Source organism: Symphodus melops, assembly GCF_947650265.1.
Source record: "Symphodus melops genome assembly, chromosome: 7".
NCBI classification, from domain to species: domain Eukaryota; kingdom Metazoa; phylum Chordata; class Actinopteri; order Labriformes; family Labridae; genus Symphodus; species Symphodus melops.
This window is the reverse complement of record NC_136697.1, coordinates 27,590,618-27,615,029: the sequence shown is the minus strand read 5'-3', so window position 1 is coordinate 27,615,029 and position 24,412 is coordinate 27,590,618. Positions and strand designations below refer to the sequence as shown.

Below are 24,412 nucleotides of genomic sequence, written 5' to 3'. Positions count from 1 at the left end.
GGTTTTCCCTTCATGACATCACAAAGGGCAGTAGCCCCTCCCCCAGGTGGGTGACACTCCCACAGCTAGGTGTTTGTTCTGCCCTCTGAGTCTGCCTTCTCACCCTAAACAATAGGACATGGAGCCAGAAAGCAGCGAGTACACCCGAGCCCTTCCAGAGAGGGGGCGTGGTCAGACACAGCTCATTTACATATTTAAAGCGACAGACACAGAAACAGCCTGTTCTGAGCAGGGCTGAAATAGAGGGGTTTATAGACATGATCAGATACAGGATCAGAGTGGATTTACAACAACACACTTCACACACATGATGAAGAGGAGCGAGGACACTGATTTCCCCTGAAGAAGAGGAGGAGATGAGACCTTTAAATATCTAATGTTTGAGTGTACCAGGCAGGGGGAGAAAAACCTGCACAAAGTCGTCACGTTTCAGTCAATTTCTTACATTTTATTACTGTTGCACCATTTATACAAGTACATATAATTTTGAATGCATCAATTTCCATATCATCTTTTTGTTTTTGTTTTTTTCCATGAACGTGTAGTGTGGAAGTAGCAGAGGTGAAGACGTGGGATGAAAATATCAACTGTAGTTGCCATGGATGCAGACTGAGAAATAATAATTATAATTATAATAATAATAATAATATTTTTATTTTTTTATTCCACTTGACCAAAAAGACAGGACTACAGGTTCACCCAACCACGGACATGCAATTTACTGAGTCAAGAAAGGAAGAAAAAAAAAAACGAAAAAAAACCCCACAAGTGACACACAACGCTCCGCCATGTTTGTTTCTGCTACGGGTTGACGAGTGCTGGGAGGAAACGACGTTGTGTGGCAACTTATGGATGCAACTGAAAAGTCGGCAGATGGATGGATCACATGAGGAAATATAAACGTGTGCATCCACAGATGTGCAGAGAAGGAAACTGGAGGCGTTGGTTTACTGTTGATGTTGGTGCTGGTAACAGATATTTCACAGTAAGGGGGGGCGGGGGGGGGGGGGGGGTGCCTCTCTTTCCCTCTTTCATTTCCTCCTTTCCTTTTTTATGAAAGTTTAAATATCACCAATCTTCGGGATACAAACTTTCTCCTTTTGCAATACGTACTTAAATTACGATTTCTTAAGTACCTTATCTTCCTTTCCTTCCTTCCTTCCTTCCTTCCTTCCTTCCTTCCTTCTCTTATCACGTTTCGACCCTCCTCCTTCCGTCCCTGCACACCTGTAGATATCGCTCGTTACATATTCCCTGAAGTAAAGGAAAGGAAAATGCATGAGGGCTGAAAAATGACAACAAAAAAACCCCCAGAAGCTCCCCTTTTTCCCGTCCTGGAACGACAGCGTGGCGTTGCGTCCTGGTTGCCATAGAGACATGGAGCGGGTGATGATGATGATGCCTCTCAGGGTTCCTCCTGTCTCACTGATGACATCACACTGATGAGCCGCTGGACCGACGGCTCGTCTATCGCTGGTTCATTTTACACGCCGCGGCGTTCCGCTCGGTCTGGTTAACTCACGTTCAGACGTCGTGATTTAAGCGACCGGCGGTGAATGGATCAAATCTTTAGAACTTCCGAATTATACGACGTCGAATCAGAAACATCTGGATTTTAAATCAGACCAGTCAAGACCCCGACTGAGAGGATTCAGTTTCATCACTGTCTGTTTCAGTCTCAGCGGGGGGGACACAGGGTCCTGGTCTCGTCTTGGAGGGGACACGGGGTCCTGGTCTCGTCTTGGAGGGGACACGGGGTCCTGATCTCGTCTTGGATGGGACACGGGGTCCTGGTCTCGTCTTGGAGCTCTCTGGACTCCGGTCTACAACACGACTGAAAATCAAACGAGTGAATCGAACGTGTCCGTATGTGCGAAACCGATCGTGAAACCTTTTTCTAAATTTAAACTTTAAAGTCTCCAATCAGCTTTTTGCACTCTTTGGTTTTTGTGCTTTTGTGTTTCGTCACATTTCCTGCACATGCGTCTTTAGCTTCACTCTGAGCAGGTTAGAAAAAAGGATTCACGTTTTTTTTACTCCCGTGACGAAGTCCAGAGAATCTAAATCCAAAGACGGGGACGACTCGGTCTCTCATAGATCCAGATGAAGCTAACAGCTAATGTTCAGCTAACCGTCTGAAGCGTCAGATTGGATTTCTAAGAACACGGCGGAGGTTTTATTTGAGCCAGGCTTTGCAGATTTTTACAGGCATATTACAAATGTTAAAAAACCTCTTAGTTGAGTTACAATACAGCTCCTAAGGGTTCCAGTAAAAAATCCTTACGCTTATCTGAAAAATTTCTACGACTTTGTTTTACACGTCTAAGAATGTGTTCTGCTCTGCTAAAGCCCGCCTCTTAAAACAGCCCGCATGTCTCAGGAAGCCGGAACTTTCTCCCCACCATCAATTTAGATTTGAGTTTTTGTTTTTTTCTCGCCGGAGAGGAAAAGAGGCGGCGAGCGACACCCAGGGGCGGAGTCTGAGGACGAGTGGAAGAGAGAGAGAGAGAGGGGGCGAGCCGGAGAGCGGATGGACTCGACGGAGATCCAGCTGGTGAAGTGATTTCTTAAACCCCCCCCCCCCCCCCCCCCCCCAGGTGTGGATGACATCACAGAGCAGCGGCGTGTGAGACAGCAGGCCTTTCGGAGAGGGCGAGAGAGAAAGGGATGATGGGATGATGTGATGGCGAGGCCGACACAGACTCGTATCAAAGTTCAAATACTACAGCAGAAAAAATAAAATCAAACGTAACAATAATAATAGCAATAATCATCTGCAGCGGGGGGGAGACTCCTCCTCGTTCATCCTCATCACAATTATTATTATTATTGTTATCATCATAATATGGGCGGGCGAGTTAATTTATTCTTTTTTTATCTTCATCGTCGTTGAGTTAGGTACTTTGATTTTTTATTTTTTTTATTTCCGAAAAGAAGCTGTCCATTAATCTTGAACTGCTACGGTTTGATCCTTGCTTGGTGCCTCTGTGGCGTTCGCCTCCTTGGCGGGAGGCTCGGCGGCTGGTGTTGAACTAGCGGCTGCCGCGGTCTCCTTCGCCGCCGCCGCCGCCGCTGCTGGGGCCGCCTCCGTGGGCTTGGGGTCGGGGGAGGCAGCGGGGGCCGCCTCTGCTTTGGCTGCTGGTGCCGCGGGGGCCTCAGTCTTTTTGGCGTCGGCCTCACCTTTGCTCTCAGCCGCCGCCTTGGCCTCGGGCTCCTTGGCGGCGGGGGCCGATTCCTTTGCTGGGGCGGGGGCCGCTGCTTTCTCCTCAGCCTTGGCCGGCTCGGCGCTCTTCGGTGCCTCTGACTTGGGCTCGGCGTTGGCGGCAGGTTTTTCGGGCTCCTTCTTTTCCTCGTCTTTGGCCCCTGCGGCGTCGGCGGCCGGCGCGTCCTTGGCTGCCGTGTCGTTCGCTACCTCCTTCCCGTCGGCAGCCGGCGCCTCGTCTTTGTTCTCCTTGGGAGCTTCGCTCTCCTCGGCAGAGGCGCCCTCTGCTTTGGCATCCTTGTCTTTGGCCTTTTCATCGTTTACGTTGTATCCCTTCTTCTTTTTGCTGAGCTTGCCTCCCATTTTGGATCTCTGGCCTCTGAAAATGAAGAGAAGAAGAAGAAAAGACTTTTTTTACTCATTTAGAAGAGAAATCATCAGAGAGAGCAGAGAGAGGAAGGCAAACACACTGAATCAAATCCTCCTCTGCAGCTGATCGGAGGCTGATCGGAGGCTCACAGATAATCAAAGGTAGAAGAGGAGGGAGAAGTTCCTCGCAAGCGTGAAGCATCTGATCACGCCAAGCTGCGCCGGTAACCATGGGAACAGGAAACTGTGACAGCGAACACTTTAATGGAAGTGTTACGATGCAGATGCAGGAAGCGTCCTCGTCTCTCACCTCTCGGCTCCAACGCCGTCTGATTTTAAGAACGCGAGGAAGCTTCCTCCACAGCCGAGGCGCCGACGGCAACCAGAAATGAAAATCAACGACAGAAACTCGTTTAATTTCATTTCCTGCGAGGGGTCACGCCTTCCACACACGGGAGTAACACCGCTAACGTGTTTGTCATGAGGCAGAGAATGTTTCACCTGCGTGAAATATGATGAAGATACCTGTACTCCTTAACTCTATTTCAAAATAAAAGCACACAGCAAGTAAAGCACTCCCAACTTAAGTCTGTGCAAACCTTCAAAATAAAAGCACACAGCAAGTAAAGCACTCCCAACTTAAGTCTGTGCAAACCTTCAAAATAAAAGCACACAGCAAGTAAAGCACTCCCAACTTAAGTCTGTGCAAACCTTCAAAATAAAAGCATAACGTTTTTTATTTTTAATGCCAAATAGGGGAATTCCTTACATGCGACTGCAAACAGAAATGTAAAGTTTTATTCCCGGTGTTTGAGCTGTTTGTGTGTCTTGACTGAGTCGGCCATGTTTGCTTTGGTTTATTGACAGGTGGCGTTGTCCTCTTCTTCCCTTCACATGAATCGACACACGTTCACAAACATGTTCGCACAGATGCATCTCATCAAACAGGATCACACCTCACAGGCTGCAGCTAAAATAACGTCCTCCGCTGCTCGCTGTGAGCCGTGGACATCGAGGAGCTCGGACTTCCTCCTCAGCTACGTCGGTAAAATCACCTGGTTTTTTTTAGCCCCGCCTCTCCTCTGGTCTGCACGCGCCTTCCGACAACAAACCCGGATTATATTTCATGTGACGGAGGTAGACGACTGTGTGTCTGCAGGTTACACACACACACACACACACACACACACACACACACCTGCAGATTCCTGGCTCACTCCCTCAGCCGAAGGGATTTTTTTTTTTTTCATGGACTTCACCATCTGTTTCCTCGATGGGGGAGACGACTCGAATCCCAGAACAAATCATCCTTATTAGGAGCAAAGACTCGGGAACAGAACAGTTTGTTGTTTGAATGGAGAAGTTCTCCGTGTTGATGTTTAAAAGAGCCAAAAACAACTTGGCAGAGTATCCTGCTCATTAGGGGGGTCCGGAGAGAAGTGTGTGTGTGTGTGTGTGTGTGTGTGTGTGTGTGTGTGTGTGTGTGTGTGTGTGTGTGTGTGTGTGTGTGTGTGTGTGTGTGTGTGAGAGTAAAGAAACGTCTTCTTGCTCGTACATCATCGTTCAGCTTGACGACTGTAACCTGTCGTTTCCACACGTGTCCGTGCGTGCTGCGTTCTGTCAGCGCCATGGTGTGGCGCCCGCCGTGCAGCCGTGTCTGACGTGCTCGCCTGTGATGACTTCAAAATACGACTAGGACTCTGTAGATTGTGTTTTATTTTGAAATTGATTGTCTCACTTCCTGTCTGGCTGGATCTTCTCTGTTCAGCTTGAACCGGACTGAATCCTCTCAAAATGCTAATCACCTCCGGTATCTGCCCGGGCGGCCGTTCCTGCCGCAGCTCTACACGGGCCACAATGGAGCTCTCTCTCTCTCTCTCTCTCTCTCTCTCTCTCTCTCTCTGCTGCATCTCATCATTCGACTCCGGGCAGCACAGTGACTCACGATCATCCGGGCCGGACAATGGCTTTCTTTTCAAGGAGAGGCACGCTTTCACGCTGCCGGGCATGTGGTCGTAGGGCCCGGACAACCTGGACCAAATGTTCTGTGTCACACAAAGGACAGTCAGAGCCAGTGAGATCGGCCCTCCGCCACTTTATATGGACGACAAACGTGGCATTTAAGGGAGTTCCACTTCTTTTACACCTCGGCTGTTTGGGTCCGACAAAAACCTCGGATTATTTTTGTGATTTTAAAGGCCGAAGATGCTTTTGAAACATGGAGAGAGTTTTAGAACACAGAGCTGGCTAAACACTGAAGCTACAGTGTCTCTACATGCAGAGCTGGCTAAACACTGAAGCTACAGTGTCTCTACATGCAGAGCTGGCTAAACACTGAAGCTACAGTGTCCACCACACGCAGAGCTGGCTAAACACTGAAGCTACAGTGTGCACCATATGCTGAGCTGGCTAAACACTGAAGCTACAGTGTCCACCACATGCAGAGCTGGCTAAACACTGAAGCTACAGTGTCCACCACATGCAGAGCTGGCTAAACACTGAAGCTACAGTGTCCACCACATGCAGAGCTGTGTGAGAGGAGGGGGCGGAGACAGCTCTCTGTGATGATTAAAGTTTAGACTGCAGTACTCATTTTAACCACTAGGGGGGCGGAGCTACAGACTGTATTGCTCCGTTAACATGGAAATTAAAAGAGCTACCTTCAGTGCTACTTCAAAAATTAAAGGACGAGTGAAACCTACATTTTTTTAGATGTTCTATTAAAGAGGAACATTTTTGAAAGTAAATTTTGTAAAAAAAATAAAATCAAAAAAAGACACTAAAAGTGAAATCTACACTTCCAGGATGATTTTTTAATTTTTTTTATTGACGCCAGAATCCGATCAATGGCGAGTTCAATGAGCTGAAACATCATGCAGAGTTTCCGAGCAGCAGCATGATGAAGGATCATTTATTTCCCAGAGAACGCAGACACACCAGATTAAACCCACCTGTGTTGTTTTTGTTTTTTCAGCGTGTTCAGCGTTTGCCTCCCTCGCACGCCCACTCCCCCCCCCCCCCCCCCCCCCGCCAGCTGCTGAATGAACAAAAAAACCACCACATGATTGATCTGTGGAAGAGTTTGTGTGACGTTATTAATCGAGTATCAAATCTGGCCTGGGCGAGAGGCGCGGTGGCAAACAGGTTTAAGATGGGCGAGCGTCCCTGAAGGGAGCAGATGGTTAAAATCTCCTCTCTCTCTCTCTCTCTCTCTCTTTCTGGCGAGTGATCTGTCACGCCCACACACCGACGCTGCTGCTCCTCTCTCTGCTCTCATTTCCACTCTACTCGCCTCCCACATGATTCTCTCTGCATCGCAATTGTTCCTCCGTCACACTCGCAGCCCGCCCGCCCTCCTCACGTCTCTCGTCTGCTTCACCTGCACTCCCCTCTCTCTCTCTCTTACCTGTCAGTCCTGTTCCTGGGATTATTTGTCCCGTGTGTGTTTGGGTCTCAGGATGCATGTTTGGATCCTCTCCGGTTTGGGCCGAGGTTTGAGACCTTTGAAGGCTCCTCACATGAGGAGTGATTAATGCCACAGTGTCTCTGGGCCTCGGATAAATCCCTCTCCGGTCCCTCTGCTCGGGCAGATGGAGGTCTACAGGAGGTCCTGAGGTCATGGTGAACCCGGGACCTCGGAGCAGTGCTGAGTCCAGCCTGACCGGTTTCTGTGTTTCTCCAGTCCAACATGATACGCTAAAGGTCAAAGGTCACTGAGCGGCTCCCTGGGCTTTCTGCTTCAGAAAGGAGGAGCAGCTGCAGGAGGAGGAGGAGGAGCTTTTGCAGGAGGAGGAGCTGCAGGAGGAGGAGCTGATGCAGGAGGAGGAGCTTTTGCAGGAGGAAGAGCTGATGCAGGAGGAGGAGCTGCAGGAGGAGGATGAGCTGCTGCAAGAGGAAGAGTTGCAGGAGGAAGAGCTGCTGCAGGAGGAGGAGCTTTTGCAGGAGGAGGAGCTGATGCAGGAGGAGGAGCTGCTGCAGGAGGAGGAGGAGGAGCTGTTGCAGGAGGAGGAGCTGCAAGAGGAGGAGCACTAACAACTCTTTACTTTAAAGTTGAATAATGTCCCTTCAGTGTTGAAGTGTAAAAACGTGCGTTCCACTCAGAGGAGGAGTCGAACACAACGAGGAGGTCCATGTTTGTGGCCTTGGAGATCTGGATCAGGTCCATGTTTGTGGCCTTGGAGATCTGGATCAGGTCCATGTTTGTGGCCTTGGAGATCTGTATCAGGTCCAGAAGCTTCTGCACTGTTTGTGACACACTGACCTCCATCTCCAGTCACAACACAAACACACACACACCTTTCAGCCTGAGCACATCCCCCCTCCTCTGTGACCATCAAACATGCTTCACTTCAGCTCGCCTCCTTAATGAGCCTCTCCTTCAACACACTAAGGTTACTAAAGGTCGCAGCTTCACAAGCAGCTCCCACTAAAACCCTGAATCCAAACACGCAGCCATGTGTGGTGTTGAAGTACAGTGGAGCGGTTTGGGTGAAGCATCGGCCCCGTGCGCCTCCACACATGAATGTCATGCTAGGATTCATCACACGGGCCTGAACACTTCCTCCTGCTGCCATCCAGCTGGCTGATTAAAGTCCAGTCTGCTCCTCTGAAGTGCACGGAGCCGAGCGGACAGGCCGGAAAACTGGAGCAGAAAATTTGGCCCAATCACACACACACACACACACACACACACACACACACACACACACACACACACACACACACACACACACACACACACACTCTACTGCACTAAAGAAACAGGAGGGAGCAGAGCATGCTGGGAGTTTGTAGCTCTCTGTCAGCAAAGGCCGATTTGAGATAGTCAAGTAGCTGAGATGACAGCTCGGAGTGACGAAGGTTTTCACAGGCGAGATTCCTCCATTTTTTTTTTTTTTTTTTTTAAACGCGGCGCTCCAAAAGTTGGCGAGCGTCACATCGACATCAGAGCCAGAGATGATGCAAGAGTACTCTCTGCTTCCACCGCCGTCGACTCTTTAATCGCAGCATGAGAAGCGCGAGCTGCGAGGATACAGTAGCAGGCACAAAGTGTACCGTCGGCAGCGTTCCCCCCGAGTCCACGCTCGCAGCACGACCGCCGCCGACTGCTATTTCTGTCCTTCAGTAAACACGGGGAGCGTGCAGCGACCTCCAGCTGTGCCACGCCACTCTCATCCCCCCCGTGCACCTCAGGATTAACACGAGACACGATGGGTCCGCAGCTGCTGCTGCTTCAGACGTGTGTTTTTATTCACAGGAAGACTTTCTGCGTGGTGAGGACGAGTCTGCACGCCGTTCAGCTACCAATCAGCATTTAGACCTTCCTCTCATGTGTCCAAACAAGAACGAGGCCGCAGATGAGCAGAATGCACACCACCTGCACTTCCTTCAGTGTCCACTAGGAGCAGGTAAAGGCCGAGCCGTTAGAGGTACAATGGTCTGTTTGCTTCATTTCTCTAAAAGCTGAACACGGAGCTGTGACTGCTGAAACTCTCGTCTACGATCGTGAAGAACAAACAAACATGAAATCACCGAGTGACGAGACGAAAAGAGAAAATCAGGTTTTTTATTTCGTCCGTTTCTGGAGGAGAAAATTTCAAACCTGTTTTCATCGTGAAGCAGGAAGTGATCTAAACAGAGTCATCACTTTGTTCTAATTACACACAGACTGCCCACTGCTCATTCTGGCCTCAGGCTGAACACACACACACACACACACACACACACACACACACACACACACTCATTGGTGTTTAGAGGATCAATGGGGGAAATCGACGGAGCTTGAGAAAACTCCGGGGCCTGAAATGGTTATTGATCAGCGGCCACAGAGAGCCGCTGTGTGCTCAGCTGCTGCTTACGAGTCCGAGGACGCGCTCAGCCCAGATGAAAGCCAGCGAGGCGCTTTGAGACGCTTTTCACTCAAACGTCTCTTTGTGGAAAAACAAAAAAAACAAAAAAAGAAAACTCGCTCTCGTCGGCCTCGCAGAGGAAACCGAGGAGCGCCGACGAAAACAAAACGGAGAAGTGAAACGGATTAGGCGGCTCCTCGCTGCGGAGGCGATGACATTTCAATCCTCAGACGGACACGTGACCTCCACGTCTGCAAAGTCTGTCGTCACGAATATAAACACCGTGTGACCACCATGAAAAACAGGCTGTCTGAATGGGTGTGTATGTGACTTCCTGTTCTTCTGCAGCCAGCCTCTAGTGGACACTCCAGGAACTGCAGGATGTTACACTTAAGTATCAGCTTCTTCTTTCAATATGAGCCCCAGATTTCCTCTAACTCCTCGCACGCTGCAGCGCCACGCCGCGCCACGCCATGCCACGCCACGCCACGCCAGTCCATCCTTGTGTTTGCACAGCGAGCGCCGCCGTCCGTCTCTGGAGCACGCCGCTGCGCTCTGCTCCCTTACAAACACGCTGTGAGCCTTTTTTCAACTGAGCGTGCTGCAGACGCGTCAAGCTGGACAGGAAGTCAGACAAGAAGGGGTTGAATTTCAAAATAAAACACAACAAACGGATTGTATTTTTATGTGATGTGGCTGCACGCCGCTGCGCTCGTGTTCCAGAAACAGATCCCATGATGCACGCTGTCCCACGGAGCGAAACCGTGACCCTGACGGCCCGCCGCCCTCGTGCAGTGTGTGTGCATCAGGGGGGGGGAGGTTCCACTTTGTCCAACCTCACTCAGAGATGACGTTTGCACGAGGTCCAACTTTAATTCAAGAGTGGCCACAAAATCAAAAAGAAATAAAGAAATAAATTCTTTCAACGTGAGTAAAAAAGTTTAAATATGAACAGTGGCGTTCCGCTCGGCCGCACTGCTGTCATCAGGAGAGAGACGGGGAAACGGAGCGAAGCCGCTGGCCTTCTTTCTCGCCGCTAAAAAGTTGAAACATTTTATTTTTTTCACAGCCTGACACATCCAGGTCAAACTCTCAGGATGTGTTAGGTGAAAGCACAGGTGCTATCAAAGCTTCAGCAAGAGTACCCATAATGCAGTGCGTTACAGTGCCTTCGCCTGTCACCGGCGTTTGATGTAACTGGGTCGTGTCGGTTTCGTCGTCGTCTCCGGGAAGTTTTTCACCTTGAAGAGACAGTTTTTTAAAAAGTACTTCACAGGAAGAACGATTGTACGAGGAGCGGAGGAGGGAAGGATTTAAACGTTTTAAAACGTCTTTTATGACCCGAGAAAAAAGATGAACTTTAACTGTTTGAACATCATTAATCATGTGACTCACACTCGATGCAGCGATGACAGGAAATAGACGTCAGCCCGCCTCCCCCTCGCTCCAGCTGGATTCTCCTGATAATATCCTGCGGCGTGCTCAGCCGTTTGCATCCTGTCACGGTTTAAAAGTGTTCATGTTTTCAGCCAATCACACGGTCCTGCGTGTGAGATGAAGGCCGTGGAGACTCATCGCCTACTTCGATCAGTCGTCTTTAAACGGCTGCACAGGGAGCTCCAGGATCCACAGGGACTGATCATCAGTCTGTATCCCAGAGAGGAGCTCTGAGGGGGGGGGGGGGAGGGGGGGGGCGTGTGGAAGCTTAATGAAGTCTAATGGTTGTCGCATCTTGTTGTTGGAGCAGGAGACGAGCGGAGCTGTAAGCCAACATTTTTAACAGCCTCATAAATCACCGACCGTGTAACCAATCAAAACGTCCCATTAAAAACAGATATCAGTGTTTGTTCCCACCGTACGGCGAGCGCGCGTACGTGGATCGACCGTCTCTCTCTCTCTCTCTCTCTGTGCTGAGATATGAGAGCGAGGCCACGGCCTCCTTCAACACCAACTCACAAATATGCAACGTGACACATCGACTTCAGTTTGTGACTCAGATGAATACCGCACATTGACCCGCCAATGACCTTCGAGAGAGAGAGAGAGAGAGAGAGAGACAGAGAGACAGAGAGAGAGAGAGAGAGAGACAGAGAGACAGAGAGAGAGAGAGACAGAGAGAGAGAGAGAGAGAGAGAGAGAGACAGAGAGACAGAGAGAGAGAGAGATCATGTGAACAGTTCAGGTGTGGTTTTGGTTGTTCCTCATTCAGGTAATGTAGATTAAACAGAGCAGACACACAGGAGGTCACACAGCCATCAGTCTGTGACTAACATTTCTCTAACTCATAAATCTACATTGAGCTTCACTCTGATTCTTTCCCTCGTCTTCTCTGTGTGTGTGTGTGTGTGTGTGATTCCTAGTGTTGTTTACTTCAGTCCTTAGTGTGTGTCCTTGTGTCCTTCTATGTTGTCTGTAACTTTGTTTCCTGTGTTATTTGTGTTTTCAGGTTCTTAGTTTAATGTTTCTCAGTCTTGTTTTAAGTGTTTCCTGTTTTATTTTGTAGTATCTGGTTTTAGTTTTCAGTGTCAGGTTTGACTTTGTACTTGTGCTCTTGTGTTTCCCTCCCTCCCTGATTGTCCTCACCTGTCTCGTTAGTCTCACCTGTGTCTGATGACCTCATGTCTATTTAGTCCTCAGACTCTTGTTGGTCTTTGTCGTTTGTTTTCCTGCTTCTTTGGATTTACTTTGTTTTTGTTGTTTAATAAATCTTTTTGTTTTTCTGCACATGGCTCCTGCTTCCCTGTTTTCTGCCCGTGACGGCGTGACGTGTTTTCAGCTGAAATAAAAACATGTCAGAGACTGCTGATGCACCATGTGAGCGGTGCTGCCTGACATATAGAATAATGAAAAGATAAGGTGACCTCCCTGAGCAAACATCACAGGTAAATATGGACCCGGTCCATATGGAGAGGAAGTTAGGTACACGAGTACACGACGCTTCCTCTTTATCTTAGTCAAACACGGACACATCCTTATATGACTCTTTACATCGGCTCGCTCAGAGTTAATTAGCTGATCGTCGTCACTCACTGAAACCACAAATGTTTCCTTATTTTCCTGGGAAACCAAAAGTCCGAGTCGATCGTTTATCGTCCCCTCGGGAAAATCAAAAAAGAATTAAGACGCAGATTTAGTTGGATAAAAAGTCACATATTAACTTCAGCACCTGCTTCCTGCTTTCTATCCGGGTTCTTCTGTTTGCGTGGGAAAAATGGGATGAATTCAGTTTTCACCCGCACGTGGAGGATGTGACCTCGTTAGACTGAAGTCAATGCTAAAAATAAAAAAAAATGGCCACACTTCTAACCCCTCGACCATCATGACTCCTGAGTTATATTCTAACATGCAAGTCACCATTTCTCATGAGTTAATCCTAATCTGTGACTTTGGCTGCTTCAGCTAAGAGCTAACGATTTGTGGTTTTGCTAACGCTAACTGCTAACGCTAACGTCGAGGCCGTCCGTCCACTCTGTTGATTCTGCCAGACTTCCTTTAATGCAGTAATGTGGGGGTGGGGGGGGGCATAACATAACATAACAAATACAGTTTATACATAAGAAAAATAAAATCAGAAAGGTTTCAAAGACTTTTTGTACAAGATTAAAGGATTACCGTCTAAAGTACCTGAATCAGCCAACATATCCTAGTCCGGTCCACATGAGTCCGACCTGGGTGGTGCTGGACTCAGGTGGATCAAAGTGAGCCTTGGTGATTGGGTCCACAAAGGGAACTCGGTATTTAATTTGGAAAGAAAACATGGCTTCTGGATGGGTCCCAATTGGCGGCACTCCACCTGCGTTGGCATTGAGCGTCCCTAATCAACCGGACTGGGACGAGGCCCAGTTGGTCACATACCATTTGGCCTCAAACTGGTGTGGTTGTTGGATCTGTTTTTCTGGCAACAGATTTTTTTTTAACTAATCAGCAGAACACTTTTTTTTTCTCTCTCTGGCTTCACTTCCTCTGGTGTCCTTGAAAAAGAACTCACACAGAGTCTCAACGTCTGGTTTCACTTCTGCTGATGAGTCAGTGGTGAACAGCTTCAACGTTGTGCTGCTGCTGAACTTACCTCTTCATGCTAGCTTGAATGTGCAAACATTTTCACACTCCTGGAGTCCAGTTTGTGGCCTTCCCAGTCCAATAATAACTCGACTCCGTCGACGGTTTGGCGCCTGGTAGTTCGGGCGCACATCTTCGGAGCGTGATCAAACAGTGACTCGCTCGATAGCTCTAAGAGCTAACGCTAGCTAACACAGCTAATCTGGGCTAACAGCTGTCTCAGGAAGAGGAGGGAAGTGACCTGACTGTCCTAAATAATTCAACAGTGAGTGTTACAGATGTACGAGGAAGTCTGACAGACTGATCAACAACGACAGAGTGAATCAACGACGTCCCTCTGAATTTATACCATGTTGGGGGGTTTTTGAGGATTCTTTTAGACGCTGATCATGCAATACAAAAAAACATTTGACTTTAGGCAGGAAGCTTTCTTCGTCTTCTTCTGTTCAACTTGAAATCTTTTTCTTCTTTATTATGTTTCTTCAATTTGTGGACGCTGGAGCACAAGCAGAAAAAGTTTCTTCTGATTCTGACGCGTACTTTTAAAAAGGATGTGAATTCGTAATTAACATTTTCAAGCAGGCTTAACATTATTGTGTGTGTGTGTGTGTGTGTGTGTGTGTGTGTGTGTGTGTGTGTGTGTGTGTGTGTGTGTAGAGAAAGGGGAGTGATTAAATCCAAACAGTGTAAGCCTTTTCCAGTCCTCAGTGTGACAGTCTGTGATTCTGCAGAAGGCCACATAAGCACTGCTGACGCATGGAACACACACACACACACACACACACACACACACACACACACACACACACACTCAAACCTCTACTCCGGCTCCTCAATAGTGCACAGATAAACACACACACTGTTTACTAATGAGGATGGTGGACAGTGTGTCTGAGAAATATGTGACCTCTGACCAGCCTACAGCCCCGCTCTGTGCTCACACACACACACACACACACACTCACACACACACACACACACACACACACACACACACACACACACACACACACACACACACACACACACACACACACACACACACAGAGAGAGCGATCCGTCAGCCTCAAGGTTGCCATAACGAAAACAAGAAGAGGCCCTGCAGCGAGAAATGTAAACTCACCCAAACATTCACTGTTGGACAGATAGCAGAGTTAAAAATGTCTGAGGAGCAGCAGGAGTGGGCACTGTAGCTTCAGTGTTTAGCCAGCTCTGCATGTGGTGGACACTGTAGCTTCAGTGTTTAGCCAGCTCTGCATGTGGTGGACACTGTAGCTTCAGTGTTTAGCCAGCTCTGCATGTGGTGGACACTGTAGCTTCAGTGTTTAGCCAGCTCTGCATGTGGTGGACACTGTAGCTTCAGTGTTTAGCCAGCTCTGCATGTGGTGGACACTGTAGCTTCAGTGTTTAGCCAGCTCTGCATGTGGTGGACACTGTAGCTTCAGTGTTTAGCCAGCTCTGCATGGGTCTGTAAAGCTTTCTGCGTTCTAACCTCTCTCCATGTTTCATCTCCAACATTGATCCTAGTTTGAGCAGCTTTCTGCTGCTGGAGCTTATTAGAAACATGCAGAGGCTTTTTAGCTCGGGTACAATCACTTCTATCTGAAGCAGTTCCACTGCCCGCTTCCATCGCTGCAACACCTGTTCACCTGATAACTGCTCTCATATCTGGAAAACCCAGGGGCGTCCAAAACGGCCTTCAAAGCCCCGCCTACCTTCTCTGGTCCAATCAAATCCAGAGCATTCAGGAGCAGAATCTAAAGTTAGAAGGAGGACATACTGGCTGCTGCATTGTTGTCAGAGAAGCTTCAACACAGCAGGTTTCCTTCATGATCACAGAGGAAGAGAGCTGCTCTCTGATTGGCTGAATGGTCACAGAGGAAGAGAGCAGCTCTCTGATTGGCTGAATGGTCACACAGGAAGAGAGCAGCTCTTGAATAAACGTAGAGTCGTGTTATTCAGCGGGTTTTAACTGTGCAGGATTTAATCCCTGATGTTGAATCTGCTGACATCCCACAGCTTCAGGCTGCTCCATGACTCAGCGCTTGTTTATGAGAAGACGTGACGTAGAATATGCTCAGTTAGACGCCGCTGGGCGGGAGTCCCTGCTGGACGCATGAATGAGCCCGCCGAGCCGAGCCGAGGAGCCTCGTTGGTCTGTTTGTGGAGGAGCTGCTGAGGCCGTAGATCACCTGTGACACTGAGCAGACTCCAGCTGAAAGCATCCAACACATCCAGGTTACTTTCCCTCTTCGCCACCTCGCTCGCTCGCTCTCTCGCTCTCTCTCTCGTCAGCTCAGACTCAGGGTCAAACCATATTTGGTGTTTGCTATGATCTGCCTGTAGTGCCAGATGGAGGATGTTTACTACGTCAGCGCAGTGCAGATAGCGAGGCAGCTACTGTGCGTTATCGGAAAGGTCAGACTGCGTCGGCTGATCACCTGAGCAGGAAACCAAAACATGTCAAACCTGCAACCTGTGCCAGCAGCGCCGCTTCACACACGCTGCACGGTCTGAGTTTGACCGAGACACGTCAAGCTGCACGGAAAAGAAAACGACCAGAACAGGAAGTCAGAATATTCGGCTTCATGGTCGTGTTTCTGGCGTCCTCGACACATTTTACATTTAAGGCTTTTTTCGACGATGCCTTTCTGAATCCAGCAGCAGATCGAGGACAGTTTCACTGCTGAAGGTCAAAGAGGTAATAAAAGTTCTTATGTACTTGATGTGACAGAAGAAGAAAAAAAGACCTTGGAGGATTGAGACACATCGGGGGAGAAATGTTCAAGTTTGGAAGAAAAGCAGCCAAAGTGCTGTGAAGGCTGTGTGAGTTATCTTTGTCTCCTCAGACACATCGTCGTCTCCACCCGTACAAAAGACACTTTCAGGAGCCGAGCCGACACAAGCTCCATTTAAATTCTCATCAGGAGCTTTTAAAAAAGAGATGAAACACAACACACGCTGATCTGCTGGGAAATCCATCCAACAGCCTCTGAAACCACTCGGGTCGGAAACTTTCTGTCAAGGTAAAAAAAGTGTGGAAGGAGAAGCAGGATGGATTTATTCATCCCGTTATTTGGCTTTCTAATCTCTGCAATTTACAGGGATCATTTAGTTTGAAGGCGGGGCGCGGGGAGCCTAGTGGTTGGTGCGTTCGCTCCCATGTACGGCGGTTTGTCTCGTGCACACGACGCACTGATCCAGCTTCACCTGTTGATGAAGGATCCTGATTGGCTGATCGGCGGTGCAGCTGCTTTATGGGAAGCACACATTCGAATAAGTGCACCGACGTCTCTGCAGCAAGTGATGCTAAAGAGGGGGGCTGGCAGTGTGTTAGAGGTCACACACACACACACACACACACACACACACACACGGATGCATGCGGAAAAACACAGTAAATTAAACCTGTTGCAAACCTCAGGCTTTGGTTCAGACTGAATCCAGCGCCTCCTTTTTAACACCTATGGTTTTAATCTAAATATAGGAAATAAACTGGATCAGCTAGTTCAGTGTGTTTGTTGATGTTGGCTGTCGCCCCCCCCCCCCCCCCCCGTCCCCCCCCCCCCCCCTGTTAAAAACGTAAAGCTTTAAACAAACTGAGTTTAATTTGCAGAAAAGAAGCCGTTGTTTGTTTTATGTGATTTCCACTGTTTGCTCTGGATGTGCGCCCGTCACTCTCGTATTTCTTCCTGTCCCAGTTATCATGAACCCGCTGAACTTTGATACGACAGCGTAAAAAGAAACTTTCACATCCTCCGAAATATTTCGAACTGTGGAGGGTTTTTTTTGTTTTGGTTTTTTTTCTCCAGATAACGGCGTGAGAGATAAGCTGCCAGGCTCTCCATAAAAAAAGACTACAGTGACTTTTATGAGAGGAGAGCGGCTCTTTAAAAAAAAAAGCACTTAAGCATTTATTTACCTCTTTGTGAAAATTAAAGAGACGAGGACGTTCCCAAATGGTTTCTCCTAAAATAGCTCGTCCTCTGGGAAATCGCGGGTCTGTGGGAATCCAAAGTAGAGCGTGGACGCTGGAAACAGAACGTTTCCTCCTGATCAGCAACACGTCTCTGAATACGATGATAGATGTGTCTTACAGTTTAAAGCTGCCACTCCAAAACGATTCATAAATGTCGTTTAAAGGTGAAGAGAAAAGTCCATCGTCTCCGTCTTCTTCAGAACATGTGTGCTCAAACAGGCTGTTTGGAGAGTTTCCCGTTATGACATCACAAAGGGCAGTAGCCCCTCCCCCAGGTGGGTGACACTCCCACAGCTAGGTGTTTGTTCTGCCCTCTGAGTCTGCCTTCTCACCGTAAACAATAGGACATGGAGCCAGAAAGCAGCGAGTACACCCGAGCCCTTCCAGAGAGGGGGCGTGGTCAGACACAGCTCATTTACATATTTAAAGCTACAGACACAGAAACAGCCTGTTCTGAGCAGAGCTGTTTGGATTGTGACGTTCTCTGGTGGTGAAGAGGTCAGACTGTGTGTCCTGCAGTAAAGCAGCTTTGGGCAGCTTTTGGGGGGGGGGGGGGGGGGGGGGGGTAGTGTGTGCAGATCCTGGAGTGGGGGGGGAGTGTGTGCAGAGCCTCGAGGCATTTTCTGCTGATGTCATGGAAAAAGGTCAAAAGTTGAAACAACTCGACACTTCCTGATTTAACAAAGCAGAGCCGGATGTTTGTGCTCCCTTTAACACGGCCGTGTAACCACAGGCATTGAACCTGAAAGCGGGTGTTTGCACATAAATCTTACAGTATGTCGCTATCAGGTCGGATTTAAGAACGACGATTGGGCGCTTTAAACAATCTCAGCTCCTTCATTGTGATTTTAAAGTGCAGCTCTGACACTAATCTTTAAAACCTCACAGCTGTAGCTGCTTCCTGTTTTTTTGAATTCAGATCCATTTCTTTGAAAATTCAAACCTTGAACTTAAAACAGAATTACTGGAGCTCAGATCAGCACTGATCACATCACTGCCAGTATTCAAACGCTCATTTCACGCTGAATAAATAATGTTGACTAAATGGTCAAATCATTTCCTGCCGTGGCTTTTAATGTCCTTTATGAAAGGAGGGGGGCGGAGCCTGTCAGTGTCAGGGAGGATAATTACCAGCACACTAACAGCTCGCTCATGTTAAACTGTGGTCAAGCCTTCAGAGACGACCACGGGGGAGGGACAGTTCATAACGAGCCCTGAGCAGGGCTTTGTCTCTCTCTCTCACACACACACACACAGAGAGAGAGCGAGAGCGAGCGAGCAGACAAATAGATGTGACACCCAGCGCCGAGCACAGACAGCCTCACAGACACGTTTGTTCTGGCTGGTTGCTCGGCCCGTAGAGAGTGACAAAGCGTCTGATGAGATTCTTCTTCGTCTGCAGCTAAACGTGCAGGAGAGGAGGCGGCTTGTTGCAGGTGTAAATAGGAGGCGTGGCTAAACGCTCCAGTCTGCCTTCACACGCCAATGCACGATGGCGTGAGCTGTCCTCTTTATTAAACGGTGAACTTCAAAGTACAGGAAGGGACACAAACGGCCTTTTAAGCAGGTCGAGGTCGACGCCAGATTAAATGAGCGAATGATTAATAAGTGAACAATGTGGTCGTGACCTCACGGTGAACCGTGAGTCCATTTAACACCCACACAGTAACTCCTCCTCTGAGCGCAGCGCTCCACGCCGCCAAGCCCGCTGAAATGTTTTCACCCTGGCACGCCGCCCCTCCGTCTACTAAAGAACGCGGGGCGCTGCGGTCCACTCGATCTGTCAGAGGAGCTCTGTGCCCGCACAATTAGGAGCGCCGCACAGGCGCCAAAACAACCCCGCCTGGGTTTTTAATAATCAGCGAATCTGCCAGAGCAGTTTATTTATAAATCTATTTTATGAATATTGTCTCCTGATTTCAAAGAGGAAGCAAAAACACACCGACGCCCGAAGGATGCAGGAGAGAGAGAGCGACACATCCTCAGGGGTTTAATGGTTCTTCGGCTTCGTGTAGCATTTATGAGCTGTCGATTTAATGACAGTAAGTTTGGACATTTTGTGTCCTGTCTCCACGGGAACGGGAACGTCTCCAGGAGAAAAATAATAAATAAAAAAAAGAAAACTCCACGGAGTAGCGAAGAGACGTGGGGATGCAAATCAGCGCGGCGGTGTGACGGCAGCGTATCAATGACTGCGTGTTCTTTCCCCCCCTCACATGATTCATCAGGATGAAGCTGCACTCGGAAAAAACAACAACAAAAGAATCAAATTACATCTCATTGAAATAAAACAACAAATATGTAAATGTGAGCTGCAGACGATAAGTGTGCTTCGTGTCTGTTTTTAACCCTTTACTGTGTCTCGTGTTTGAAGGGATGGTAAAAAAAAAAGGGACGTTAAAGGAGATCTGTTAAAGCGGCGTGCTGAGCGGCGTGCTGAGCGGCGTGCTGAGCGGCGTGCAGCTCCGTATTTAACATCCCTCATTTCATACTCTGCCTGTGACGCTTCATTTCAGCTGCCGTCTCTTTAAGGCCCCGCCCCCTCACGAGCGCTCTGATTGGTCAGCTCGATTGATCCTCCAGACGATACTTTGTGTTTGTGAACTCGTGAACGGGAAGAATCGTCTCGTCCAAAAGTCTTAGTCATCCGTCCAGCGTCGGCTCGCTCGCTGTCTGCGCCCACACAATGACCCAGTGTTGTAGGCTCTTCCAGGAACACCGTGTGTGTGTGTGTGTGTGTGTGTGTGTGTGTGTGTGTGTGTGTGTGTGTGTGTGTGTGTGTGTGTGTGTGTGTGTGTGTGTCATGGAGCAGCTGTTGTGTATTGTCTTTGTTAAAGTTAAATGTTTGCTGGGCTTTCACTCGACATACTTCGTCCTCTGGAGGACAAACTGGCTGATTGTCTGAATGTGTCTGTGACTGCAGTACACATTTTAAACAGTAGGGGGCAGAACTACATATTACTCCTTTAAAAAAAGGATCAAATGTTAACATGACCAACTATGAACCTCGGGCCTGAATGATGAGTGAGCGTGCAAAAAAACAAGAACACACACCGAGTGATCAGCTGAAACTTTGACATGTTTTTACTTTAAACATTTTAACATTTTACTTTTTACTTTTACTGTATTTTTCTACATATTTATATAAAATATAAATATATAAATATATAAATATATATGTTTATATATAGAGAGAGTATTTTCTTTCCTTTTTTTCGAACTGACTGCCCTTCCTGTTTTATTTCGTTGCAATCGAGGCTCCTCCCTCGATGTGTTTACGGAGGATTTTAAATAAAATAAATGATGATGATGAAAACGTTGGGACTGTCTGATTCAATGACAGGAAGTTGTTGGCGTTCAGACCGTGTAACATTTCTCATAAAGACCAAGATGGTGGTCAGGAGGGCGTCGTCTGCATATCGACCTTGTGCCTCCTTCTGATCCTGAACGCCTCTCGTGTTCAGCCCGTCAGTGACACGTTCACTGACGGGCTGCTACGTGTTGCCTCACAGCCAGCGCGTGGCGTCCTTCCCGATCAGTCCGCACGGCAGCCATTTTGAGCAGGAGCGCGTGCAACACTCGTTGGGATAAGCGTGCAATAAAGTGCACGTCACAAACCACGAATCAAAATGGACCCTGAGTGGAGCGGGAGACGCCATCGCCGCCACGCCGCCGCGTGGATGTAGCAGCGCTCTCTGTCATTTCAAAAGGACTCCTCTCAAACTGTTGTGACAGCTGGCTCTATCTTCCACTCCATCACAGGCTCCTGCCAATAATCACCCCCCCCCCCCCACCCCGCCCCCCCCCTGCAGCCTCAGATACATGCTGTTCAGACAGGAGACTTCAAGTGCTGTCAAGTACTCCGTTTGCACGCTTTCAAAGGACTGCTGAGCTCGTCTCTGCATGCTTCTTGGCGGGCGCTGCTGAATCGAAATGAGAAGGAAGCGCCCGCCCGCCCCGCCCGCCCGCCCGCCCAGCGGGGCCCGACGGGGCCCGACGGGGCCCGACGGAACGCGGAACACAAAAACACCGAGCCGCACTCTGGGATGACTTATTCATGTTGAACCTGTGCAAACAGCCGTGTGGACCTTTGGCGTGGTGGTTTCATGAATTCCTGATCAGCAGCTGTTTATTAACCATGAAGCTTCATTGTTGTTTCACCTGCCGCAGGTGAACCTGCATAATCATTATGAGAGTCGTCAACTCATTCTGCCTGCAGGTGCACCGACTGACTGACTCAGGAGCACACATCACTTCTGATTGGTCGGATCCCACATTAGCGTTGGACCTGCTGTGAGATCTGAATCTCTGCAGGAAACGGAGACCACGATTTAACTGCTCAGGCAGCGAGAAACAGCTTCCTGCAGTTCATCGAGTGTCCACTAGAGGCAGGCTGCAGGAACACCAGACATCACATAGAAGACCTGCTAATATCAGGTGTCACCTGTAGTCAGGTGTGTATAGCTGACGTGATTGACAGGTGGGCGTGGTCAGACGTTAATATTTACAGTGGATGGATGATACAAAAGGATTTGATCCACATCTGGGGGACATCAGAGACCCCCCGTCTCCGTCTTCACTATGTGTGAACAGGAACAGTGTGCAGGACTCTAACAGCGTGTGGACTCATGGCGAGGATGATTATTGTGTTATCTGATGCTTTTACCCTGCGTGCATCAAACACACAACATGTATTATTCGAGGATTATTAAAGACGTGTTTGTAATATTCAAACAATGCAGAAAACAAATAGAGCTGCATGCAAGCACAGCTGTCCCACACAGAGGACAATACATGACCGTCCTGAGCAGGTGACCAGGGCGAGACGAGGGGCAAACATGATGTAATTACAGAGATGTGTCCGTGACACACACACACACACACACACAGACACACACACACACACACACACACACACACACACACAGACTGATGGAGAAACATCTCGCAACCTTCAAATGAACAAAGTTTAAACCTGAAAGCTCAGAATCCGACGGGGAGGTGGATCACGTCTGAGATCTGGGATGTGTCTAATTACTGCTTATCGAGTGTTTCCTGTCGCGCCGTCCGTCTCCTGCTGCAAGTATTACCGCGGTAGATTTCATCCGCACGTATCACGTTGGCGTGGAGGCTCCAGAACCACCCGGGGATACTTTTTCCTTCTTTGTCTTTGCTTTCAGCTGGGCTCCATCTCTCGTGTCAATCAATAGTGCTGCAGCTTTAAGCCCACCACTCGCAGCCGTCCCAGCGTCCCTCGCCATCCCCTTTCCCATCTGTCTGCACGGATCCCCGAGGCCCCCCCCCCCCCGGCTTCACCCCGGAGCCAGACACGGCACGCTCCAACATCAATCGATGTCTCTGCAGGGCTGCACCGGGCCAGCCGAGCGGGCTTTCTCAGAACGCATCAGAGCCAAGTGACATTTCTGAGAAGGCTCCTGCAGGGAGTCAGCCTCGTAAAGGTTTCACCTCTGCACGCTCGCTAACTGCAGATTGTGCACATTCACATTTCAGGCCGCCGTTTGCTTTAAATGTCTGTTTACAGTACGTTTGACCCCAAACGGCGTCCACTGAATCAAAGCTCATCAAATTCAAAACATATGTGGAGCGATTTGCCGTAATTTGGCGTTCTCTATATGTTAGCATGTGCTAGCGTCCCAATGCTAAAAAAAAAAGGAACAAGCGTGGAGAGGAGGAGGAGGAGAGACATGTCACACACACACACACACACACACACACCACACAGGTTGTCATGGAGACGAGAAACCTTGTCACTCAACTTCAACTTCATACCGTGATGAACATTTACATTTTAACACCAGCAAAAAGCACTCAAGTTTCAGGGGCCTAGCGGGTTGGTTTGCACGCCACACGTACAGGAGGGGAAGTTCTCCAGAGCAGGCGCCCGCCCCCCCCCCCCCCCCCCAAATCCAAGACGCCCATGGCAGCAGACTGTGCCAGCTTGAGGGATCTTTGCACAAGATGGCCGCAATTTTTTTTGCTTCACTTTCTCTTCAGAAGGTGAAGCCACGCCCATTTTTCTACACACTATAAACGGACATACAGCAGGTTCAGGCGGCGCTCTAACAACACAGAGCAACACGCCTATATGAGCAAGAAGACGCAGCCGTGTTGTCCTCCAGTCGTCTCCTCGGCTGGCTGGAATAAACTGGCCCTCTCAGCGTCTGTCACCAGCACGTCGGCAGCCTGCAGCCAGACACCGCTGGAGCACAACTGGAGGTGACGTGCGTCCGCTGTCCCCCGAGAGAGAGAGAGAGAGAGAGGGCGGTCCAGGACTCAGAGACGCTGTGCAGCAGGACAGAAGAGACGGGACAAAGTCGACTCTAAACTCCAGCTAACCCCGGTGAAGAGCCGCGGGGGGAGGGCGAGGGAGCGGGGTGACGGAGGGGGGGGGGGGGAGAGAGAGAGAAGAGACGTACATCATCCAGCAGCAGCGGGCAGGCTGGGTACACTCAGGGCACACAGTCTAGACAGCCTCTAATGGTCTTTCTGGTATCAACTGGTTTAGAGCAGAGCAAAGACGCAGCACAGGGAGACATGGAGCTTTTAAACAACGGAGGACACTGTGGTCTAATTCTCTCAGCCAGAGGGCCGAACTGATAACTAGGACTTTTATTTTTTGAACAAAAAGAACAAACATGGATTTCACCACAACTCACTGAACACAGAATCAAAGCTGCCGTTAGTCTAAACAACTTAGAGGCTTCTGAAATATTGATTTGTTCGTTTTGTTTCCTGGAGTCGTCATGATGTTGGTTAATTAATGAACTGATCTGAATGAATAATAATCAATAATCGGAGAAGGATTTCATTCCTTTAGATGAACTGCATGACCTCAATTGATCTGTTCTTCGTCTTATTAAAGGCAGGCACGAAGCCCCTCCCCCCTCTGTGCTCCCTCTGAAGCCACGCCCCCTCTGTGCTCCCTCTAAA

At 48.9% G+C, this 24,412-nt stretch overlaps 1 protein-coding gene across 1 annotated transcript in view; it reads right to left on the bottom strand.

Moving 5' to 3' along the window:
• Positions 1–427: 427 nt before the first annotated feature.
• The window catches only part of basp1 (brain abundant, membrane attached signal protein 1), a 29,968-nt gene continuing 5,983 nt past the window's right edge, over positions 428–24,412 (bottom strand). Inside the window, exon 2 of the mRNA XM_079347320.1 lies at positions 428–3,581. Coding sequence (XP_079203446.1) covers positions 2,945–3,565 — 621 coding nt within the window. The 5' untranslated portion in view covers positions 3,566–3,581 and the 3' untranslated portion in view covers positions 428–2,944. The remainder of the gene's footprint in view (positions 3,582–24,412) is intronic.